This window comes from Zea mays, chromosome 7 (genome assembly GCF_902167145.1).
Source record: "Zea mays cultivar B73 chromosome 7, Zm-B73-REFERENCE-NAM-5.0, whole genome shotgun sequence".
NCBI classification, from domain to species: Eukaryota; Viridiplantae; Streptophyta; class Magnoliopsida; order Poales; family Poaceae; genus Zea; species Zea mays.
Window position 1 is genome coordinate 40,371,726 of NC_050102.1, and position 9,864 is coordinate 40,381,589.

Consider the following 9,864-nt stretch of genomic DNA (forward strand, 5'->3'; position numbering starts at 1 on the left):
CGGTTTTAGGTAACAAATCTCGCGAGAAACTAGGAACCCTAACTGACTCTGCGCGTGCGCGGACCGTCCGCGCCACCACCGCGGACTGTCCGGACCGCGGACCGTCCGACCTCAGCGTCGGACTGTCTGCGCTGCTCAATTTGACTTCCAACACCTATCTTCTTCTCACTTTCCTTTCTCGCTCCCTATTCTTCTAGCCACCGCCGACCGCGCCCCAGGCCCGCCCATCCCGCCGACGTGCCTGCCCGCGCCCGCCGTCCCCGCACCGCCGACGCCCCCGCCCGCCAGATGAGGGTTCAGCGTGGAGGTGAGGCGGTGGCGGTAGCGAGCAACGCGTCGGGTGGGCACGTCAACCCGGTGGTCACGTTTGGCCTGCTCGTGGGCCGCCGCATCTCCTTCGGGCGTGCCGCGGTATACTGGCTCGCGCAGATGCTCGGCGTCGTGGTCGCGTCGTTGCTGCTAACGCTCGTCTCCAGCGGCACGGTAATTTACACAAAGTGAATGAACCACCGCATTCCTAAAATCTTGGTGGCTGGATTTGCACGATTTATCCCCGCATATATTACGTTAAAGCGCGCTGACACAGACCTAGTTAATTTACACAAAGTTGCCTAGTTGGCAGACCTATCCATTCACAGAAATCATCCATTTTATTCCACCTATGAACTGCAATCCACACAGTCCATCAATCATGGTCATGGTGCAAGAATCCGGCAATGTACGAGTGGAGATTAGAGTGGACGGTCGAGTATCCAGCGGCTGAACATGGCGAAACACCTCTCCGGCTCGTACTCCGGCGCCGTGTGCCCGCCACCCTGCAATTCCAATGCAAATCCATTCCAGTTGGTGAGAAGATGACATCGACCGACCAAATGTGAATTGCGTGCTCGAGAAAACTTACTTTGATCGTCGCGAACGTCATGTTGTTTGAGTAATTTATCGTGAACCTGCGCGAAGCAAGAACAGCGACACGCGCATGAAGGAATCAATATCATCCTCAACGAACAGAAAAAGAAATAGAAAGTTCAATTGGCAACAATCAAAGAGGCCTGAAGATCAGGACAGGGAGATTGTGTGTATGTATATATATACCCACCCGGCGGCTTGGCCACCGAGATGCCACGCCCTCCAGTCGTCGACGACGGGGAAGTTGAGGGACCTGACCCATGCCTGGGTGCCCAGGTGTGGCACCAGCAGGTCATGGTCGCCGCTGCAACCAACCAAAAAAAGATTTCTCCATGATATCACGAGACAGATTCATCAGACAATAGGATCGCAAGCAGGGTGCCTTACCTGTACACCAGGGCGCGGTAGCCTCTGGACGTCAGGTTCCGGTGGTACTTGATGGCGCTCTTGAGGTCGATCGTGTACGGCAGGTCTGCGTCGTGACACCTCACCCACTCGTCCACTGTTCCCTGACCACCAGTTCATGGATCGCTTTGCTTTAAATTAGCCTGGATCATTCTCGTCATTGCTGACAACAACAACAATATAATGGTACTAGCATCGAAATGACGAGAACAGCTCACCGTACCTTCTTGATCCCAAGAGCTGTTCGAGTGCGTTCATCGTTCGCCCAGAAATACGACAGGTAGTAGCCGTAGGTCTGCAATATGCAAGTCGGTTTTAGCTAGTAGTACATCAGCACTGAGCAGAGAGGTGCTTCATCTGTAGATGCATGTGCATGCAGTGGACTCACGATGCAGCCAAACCGAGGACGAGCTGGCGGATGGTTCAGCGTCGCCCCTCCTCCCATCCCCGCCGCCCTCAGGATCCTTCTACCACCGTCCACCGGTCTGCTGAGAACGTTTGGCGCAGGAGACGCGTAGACGCACGTGTCCAGTAAGATCTGGGCGTTCTGGACTTCGTTGATGAGCTGCATCGATCAAGGCGTCAGGCCGTGTATTTGCAGGTACTTAGCTTCGCTAGCATACATATTTGGGAGGCCGGAGAAGCTTACATTGTTGAAAGTGTCCAGAGCCTGAGCACACAGAGCGTTTGCAGGACTAGTGTAGTCCTCTCCTTGGCAATGCCCCAATATCGTCTAAAAAATGCAAATAACACAGCATATAAAACTATTGTACGCAGATGGGAGTGGCAGAGCTAGGTAGTTAATACCTCATACAATTGATCTGATATGATACCGACTCCATGAGCGTAGGGCACTCTGGAAGTGAAATCTATACTTTCGCCCGTGATTGGGTTACCCACCAGATAGCCCTGATCATGACAAATTCAGAACCTGCATATCATCAGCCTAAGTGACCGACTACAATTAATTTCTTGGATATAGACTAGCTAGTATCCCACGTCGATATAGCATCTTCCATTCCGGAGAGAAATGTATGATGGACATACCTTGAGGTTAGGGAAGGGTCTTCTTCCAAGTTCAATACCTGAAGCACAAGTAGCCGACCATCAGTACTTGAATCATTTTAAAGAGAGACACCGCAATCGCCGTAAATGATGGATATTTGCCAAACCGAACTGACTGTTACTTTTTTTTTCTTTTGTGGCGAACAGACCGATCAATACCTTCTGAAATCATCTGCCCGAGGAACGGCACGATTTTTCCGACATAGGAGTCCCCGCCAATGTAGAAAGGATTCGCGAGGTACTCGGGATGATCACTGAACCACTGGACATCCACGGAATATGTATAAGCAAACAGCATAAATAAACGTTAAAAGATTTGCATCTAACGTTATCCGAATGGGTTTGTGGCATTGGTATATATGTCTAGCTAGTTGGATTGATGGACAGCACCTTGATGAGGAATTCCTGTAGCTGCAGTGAGGCCGAGATGTCTCCGACATCGTAGCCTTTGGGATCTCTCGAGAAGGAAAATCCAGCTCCAACCGGTGAATCGACGAAGAGGATATGTGACACCTGCATACAGAGTGAGTGATTCAACAATCCAATCAAATGCTCCTACTCCACTAGACTGAAACATGATCAAGCATGTATCAAGAGAAATAATGTTAGTATTGAATCCACCAGCTACCCTGCATAACCAGTTAAATACTTCTCTAGTTTTTGCTAATAATTCTCGTCAGTAAATATCACCATTTGAGGAGTGATTTCCATCTTTTATCACCAGACTAGTCAATGGGGGTATACACCTAGTCCTATTTCACCACTAACATAGAAGGATCTGATACAGACATCTAATCATGGATCCGATGATCCGATACCATACTTTGTTTCACGGAGTCAGTAAGCAGATAAATTACTGAACAAATGTTGTGAAATTATTGAGCGATTACTGTAAAATTACTAAGTAACTAGATACTTACTACAAGACTGTGTGTAAATGAAATTACTGGTTGATTGAGAAATTACTGAACAAATGTTGCAAAATTACTGAGTGATTACTGTAAAATTACTGAGTACTAGATAATCACTATGTAGCTATTGTTGTTCTTTTTCTCGGTGTGTAAAATGAAATTAATGGGTCATTGAGAAATTACCAAACAATGTTGTAAAATTAATGAGTGATTACTGTAAAATTACTGAGTAACTAGACTCACGGGAGGTGCGGATCGTGGATCTATCGCGCGCGGTTAGGGTGAAGCTTCACCCTAGTTGACAAATAGCGCTTACTGTAAAATTACTGGTTAGGGTGAAGCTTCACCCTAGTTGACAAATAGTGCTAGCCTATGTATATAGTAGTTAGATGTCTGTACGTTGTTATAGTTTCTATTTATGCTTGAGTATACATAATAAAAGATAAAGACACATGTGTTCTGTTGGTTAGGTAAGTGTGGATGTTGATTTGGAGCCAACAACCACAGCTCAAATACGCATTTGTGCAAAATTTTGGCTTTTTTACAATTTAATAAATATGGGAAAACAGTGGAAACTAGCGCTTTCATCACCTGAACCAAGCTCCCAACTTAATTACGACGAACCTAATCACTCTCGCTCAGCTTTGAAATTTCTAAGGGCCTGCACTGCACTCTTAATATTTCAAAATCTACAGCTTTGTTTTATGTATTTCTACAGGAAAGCAAGTGGCCTTCTCGGTGAAGGAAGTTTTTGAAAGCAGAGCATCTCTTCCTCACTCGTTTGGCTCACTCGTTTGGATGCTAGTGGTCTGAACGCAACAACTGAATTAAATAATACACGGGGAAGCTTAGTTTAATGGGAAATTTTCAGCCGTAGCTAGGGCAGGAAACGAGTCGAGCCGACCTCGGTTCGGCTCGACTCGGTGCGGCTCACTGGTTGACCGAGCTCAGCTTAGTTCGGCTCGACTACTCAACGAGTTGAAGGAATCGACTTGGCTCGAAGTCGGCTCGCGAACCGCGTCTTGATAAATTATATTGTATTATATAGTGATTTAATAATATATAAATGTGAAAAATATAATCACATTTAACATTATAAATAAAATTATCTAGTATCCATCATTATTTTATAGATTGATTAATTTGACAAAGCTCGCGAGCCAGAACGTGTTGGATCGGCTCGATGGTCAACGAGCTCGAAAACCTGGCTCGGCTCAGCTCGGCTCGCTTGAGGCTCACGAACCATTCTGCCCCGAGCTCGAACCGGCTCGCGAGCCTCGAGTTTTTTTTCTGGTCCTAAATGTAGCATGCTTTTGCAAATCGGTTCTTTAAAGTGGTGCACTTAGTTTTGCTGGTGTATGCACTGGTTTAGGAGGGCTTTTGCTGTTAACTTGTGTAATGCAAAGTTTGTATTATTCCCTCTTTCAATATATTTGCGTGGCAAAGCTTTTGCCACTTATTTCAAAAAAAAATCTACAGGCGGGCCCTTAGAGCACCCATTTCTATTAAACAATTTCTAGAATGCACGCCTTCGAAGTGTCTGGCTTAGGACATCCGACTGTGTTAGAAAGCAGTCATCTTAGGCCTGTTCCGATCCTCGCGGCCTAATTGTTTGCTGGTGGCTGACAATTAGCCGGCAAACAATTAGCTAACAACAATTAGACAGGATACGTTTTAAATCTTGGTTAATAGATGTCTTTTCTATTTATACGATCTATTAGCACATATTAGCAAGGTCAAATGACACAGCCATCCGGCTACCAATTCGCCAATTTATTAGTCAGTTTGTTTAGAGGACAAGATGCTTTTGACACATGGATCCAAACATAGCCTTAGGAGCGGTTGTTATATTTTGTTAATACGGACAGCGACCGCCCCAGCAAACTAATCGAATCAGCTAGTAAAAGATAGTAGAAAATAGAGCACGTGCATCATGTCTATAGACTATTTTATTCACGCCGACCCACTTATTCATGTCAAAATATCGGCGCAACCTTCACAAAATTGTTTACGCAATCATTTCGTTGGACATGGAAAGTTAACAGGTCGGACAACAGCGATGGATCACCAGCAAAAAAATAACCGGGGGTGTAGGATTTACATATACACATGTTGGATAGAAAAGGCAAAGGATAAAGCTGGGGGTATTATTGCAATTTATGAGGTTCACGACTCGTACGCACGACAGTGTCACACACAAAACTGTGTTAGTATAATAGTTTCTCTTATACATTAATATAATAACTGTAGCTGTACTGTGTCTGTGTGTCAAACGAAAGGAAAGGGAAGAGAGAGAGAGAGAGAGAGTTGCGTATCGTATTCGTATCGTGTCGGTAGAGGTGTAAAGAAACAAGGGAGATTTGTTTTACCTTTGACCACGAGTTGTGGTTGTATCGCAGGCGCGGCAGGGTGCCGTTGTAGGGTTCCAGGACGAATCTGATGGGACCTGCGAGGCGAGAGAGAGCATCCAGCATCTTATTTTTCACACAAGGCAAATCAAAATCGCTCACTCCAACTCCATGCATCATCCAAATACTTGGCGTACCGATCTCGTAGGCGAGGCCGCTGAAGACGGAGCAGCGGTCGCCGCCGGTGAGCCAGAAGAGGAAAGGGGTGTCATCGGCGGCGGCGGCGGCGCCGGACTCGGCCTGGACGAAGTAGTAGAAGAGCTCCACGCCGGCGTCCTCCTCCACCTCCACGTACCTTCGTTTTGAGTTTCAGGGCAGCAACGGTGGTTAGAGGCTACATCTACATGTGCCGCGCGCGTGAGCTACTAGTAGTAGTCTAGTAGTACACCACCAGGATGAATGAATGAAGAAGAAGAAGGAGGATACTACTAGTAGACACGCCACGCGGGCACGCGCACCCTGTTTCGAGGTGGAAGGGGAGGTCGCCGTCGAAGCCAGGCAAGCTGGTGACCACCACCCGTCCGGAGCTGGAGCTGCAGGCGAAGGCGAGGAGCAGCAGGAAGCAGAAGAGACAGCGGGCGCAGAGGCCGTGGCAGACCGAGCGGAGGAATCCAGGCTGGGGGAGGACGAGGAAGCGTGGCCGCGGCCATGCCGCCGTCGTCATCTGGAAGACGTACTTATCCCCGTCGCAGTTGCGCAGGTGGAACAAACGAAACGTATGGATGGATGAACGGAAAAAACAAGTCTAGTAGAGGAGAGAGAGGCTGTGCTGTTGTGTTCGTGTGGATGGTTCAAGACGGGACGGGAGGTGGGTGGCGAATTTTTTTGCATTTTGGCCCTTGCTCGGAAAAAAAAAATCAGGTTTAGACTCTAAAAAATTTTAATATTATTTTTAGACCCTTTGCTCAGCGCAATAGGCTATGGCACCGAGGTAACACAGCTCGGCGTCATAGGTTATGGTGTCAAGGTACGTGCTGTGCTGGCACAAACGGACGTCGTAGCGTCGACGTGGCACCGAGCTCGTCTGTCTAGCACTCTAGCTCAGTCGGTAGAGCGCAAGACTCTTAACCTTGTGGTCGTGGGTTCAAGCCCTACGATGGGCATTTAATATTTTTTGTCTTTGTCACTAATTTATTTTTTGTTGTCCAGATTTTTCGTTTATGTCGCTGATTTGTCCGTCTAGATTTATTTCTTATCCATATTTTTTTTTGTTTTTTGACTGATTTGTTTATTCGTCCATATGTTTTTTTGTTTATCCCGCGAGCACAGCGGTTGTGTGCCACAGTGGCCGCGAGCTGTCAACTTCCTCCCTTGTTTGCTCAGCTAACCTACACCTAGGAAAATCAAACTAAACAGCAAATGGACTATAATGTTTAAAATTTCTTTTGGAAATGCAATTTGAAGATTAGCATAGGAATAACAATTATGTTTCTCTTTGTCAATCAAAAAGTGACCTGCAAAATAATAGCATGGTTAGATCTATGCATCGTTCCTTTGATGGGACTCAGCATTGAATGGAAAGGTTAATTAAATTCGCGGATTAACTATACTGTTTAGTTTAGTAGTATGTAAATTAAATATAAAAGTGAGGGACTGTACCCACTACACACAAACACAAGCTCACAAAGTATTTTGTCCACTTGAAAAACTTAAATTTGTTTGAAAAATGTTATGGTAAATGGAGGGAATGGAATTAAGTATCACCTAGTGGAGTAATTTATGCAGTAAATTCTAAAATATATCATCCATGAGACAAGTATATAATGGAGTATACTTTTATTTAGTGCAGAGGGAAAAAGATGAATATGTGTGCTTCTTCTTATGTGGTCATGATTGAAGTAAGAGTGTTCTCATTTGATTTTTATTGTGGTTAGCTGAGCAAACAAGGGAGGGAGTTGACAGCTTGCGGCCACTGTGACACACAACCGCTGTGCTCGCGAGATAAACAAAAAAAATATATGGACGAATAAACAAATTAGTCAAAAAAACAAAACAAAAAAAAAATCTTGACGGACAAATCAACGACATAAACGAAAAATCTAGACAACAAAAAATAAATCAGTGACAAAGACAAAAAATATTAAACACCCACTATAGGGCTCAAAACCCACAGCCACAAGGTTAAGAGCCTTGCACTCTACCGACTGAGCTAGACAGACTTTGTGTACACAATTGAGCTCCGCGCCAAGATATGGCACCAAGCTCGGTGCCACGTCGGTGCCACGACGTCCGTTTGTGCTAGCGCAGCACGTACCTCGGCGCCATAGTACATGGCGCCGAGCTGTGTTACCTCGGCGTCATAGCCTATAGCGCCGAACAAAGGGTCCAAAAATGACATTAAAATTTTTTAGGGTCTAAACGTAATTTTGTTTCTGAGAAAGGACCAAAATGCAAAAAAATTGGGGTGGGTGGCCAGCCAAAGTCCATACTACAACTTCTATATCGTTTTGCGAGGAATATAACATTAATTAATGCTATACGGAGTAATCGTCCTATATTATACAGTACTCCTGAAAATATATCTGCCTGCCGAAACTCTGGCGGGCTCGGTGCGCTGCTACTCTACCAAGTTCGCTTTTGTTCTCGCAGGCTGTCTGCCTCCCTCAGTCCGCCTCGCGCGCTATCATGGCCTCTTCTCGACCTTCCCACCGCCCTTCTCTTGTCGCAAGAAAGACGTGTTTGATTTAAGAAATAAGCTAGTCTATTATTTTCTTTTTTTTATTTTTATTCTATTTGATTTATATAATATAATAAGTCGATCTATCATTAGCTCATTTTTTATAGTTAGTTAATCAGTACTAATATGAGGAATGAAATCAACCAAATATAAGGAATAAAATCAAACAAATTAGAGGACTAGACTCATAATACACCATCTTATTTTAGATGGAATGATTCCTCAAACCAAACACCTCCTAAACAAAGTCTAATATCTAAATAGAGATCTAAATATTAACCTACTAATTAATATATTTTTATAGCTAGAGTAAATAAAATAGAGGTCAAATAGAATCAGAAAATTGAGCGAGTAGTGCCTCCACTCGCCAAAATGTGGGTTTACCTGTGTCGTCTCGTGCTCTTCGATCTTTACTGCACCCGGCTCACCACTCTTACCACTGCACGAATGCCTCTTCTTCCTTCCTCCGCTGGTGCATGACGATAGCGGACCTGGTCGTAGAATTTTGGGGAAACAATTCTTCTGCAGTTATGTTCACTGATGTGTGGAGCTAGATCCAGTGCGGCCCTACACGTCAGTGGCCCATTTGTGGTTACTTCCCCTGAAGTAACTACAAAGGATAGGAGTGGATATCGAGCTAGCTCGGCTTGACCGAGCTCGAGCTGGCTCGGCTCGACTCGTGCCTCGGGACTATCAGGGGGGCGGGTGCTTACAAGGCGAACCTTTCTCTTGTCCTTCAGCTCACTAGTGAGCCCTAGGGGCCCAAGTATCTTTTCCCTGAAAATATTAATATGCTAACATTAAATTATGTTCATCAAACCATCATTTACTGTTGAGTTCAATTTCACATATTATATGTACACCTAAGAAAGTGAACCAAAATCCGGATGATTGCAATGTCGCGGGGTCTTCCCCTTGCTGATGATATATTTTATGTAGTTGTAGAGATAGAGAGTAAAAATAGCATACATAATGTGATCATATTTTCTCAAATATTTGAAGTATATTTATTCATTGTTATATTATTGGTTAACTGCAAAGTCCATAACTTCAGAAGCCTTTGTTTTTTCTTAGCAAAAATAAAAAAAGTGCAATAAGTTTTCATAGGCTCATAGCCTTCAGAAGTATCCATATTTGTGAGGCCCTATATGAATGCAACATCAACTCACACATCTCATTGATTGACTTCTGAATGGTTTCTACTATCATATACACACTCATAAGGCATGGACATACCTTAGTCGCGTTGACAACCATGGTGGTGTTTGGTAGGCATGAGATTTTAGCTTTGGGTAATGTACCTACTATCTCATATTATCAAGGTACAGCTGCATACTCAAATTCTAGTCTAGAAAAATGAGACATATTTGGCATAAATGAGAAATTTTGTGCAAGATTCTAAGAATCTGAGCAAACCAAATAGGCCCCATGATGAGGCAAATGGAGCAACAATGATAGAGAAATGTTGAACAACATTTTTAGCACCTGAACC

The 9,864-nt window shown here is 44.6% G+C and overlaps 1 protein-coding gene across 3 annotated transcripts; it reads right to left on the minus strand.

Moving 5' to 3' along the window:
* Positions 1-455: 455 nt before the first annotated feature.
* On the minus strand, positions 456-6,504 carry LOC100282871 (serine carboxypeptidase 1). 3 transcript variants are annotated; one of them, NR_178076.1, is made up of 14 exons: positions 6,154-6,479; positions 5,833-5,990; positions 5,657-5,733; positions 2,767-2,889; positions 2,536-2,638; positions 2,359-2,396; positions 2,119-2,220; positions 1,961-2,044; positions 1,700-1,876; positions 1,535-1,606; positions 1,294-1,454; positions 1,097-1,210; positions 902-947; positions 456-815 (listed from the first exon to the last, which is right to left on the minus strand). NR_178076.1 is itself a non-coding variant. In NM_001155777.2 (14 exons), the coding sequence occupies exons 1-14, from the start codon at positions 6,357-6,359 to the stop codon at positions 732-734; spliced, it is 1,506 nt and encodes a 501-aa protein (NP_001149249.2). In that variant the 5' UTR covers positions 6,360-6,479; the 3' UTR covers positions 456-731. The 3 variants fall into 3 exon arrangements, 2 of the variants coding, with proteins under 2 accessions (NP_001149249.2, XP_035816482.1); NM_001155777.2 differs by having other exon boundaries at positions 1,294-1,415; XM_035960589.1 differs by having other exon boundaries at positions 534-815; positions 1,294-1,415; positions 2,536-2,630; positions 6,154-6,504.
* Positions 6,505-9,864: the final 3,360 nt, after the last annotated feature.

Coding starts and splice junctions, on each gene's coding strand:
- LOC100282871 (NM_001155777.2), bottom strand. CDS start 6,359: ATGACGACGGCGGCATGGCCGCGGCCACGCTTCCTCGTCCTCCCCCAG. Junction 2,639..2,766: donor TACAGGAATTCCTCATCAAG/GTGCTGTCCATC, acceptor GTGGATGTCCAG/TGGTTCAGTGATCATCCCGA. Junction 1,877..1,960: donor CTCTGGACACTTTCAACAAT/GTAAGCTTCTCC, acceptor TGATCGATGCAG/CTCATCAACGAAGTCCAGAA.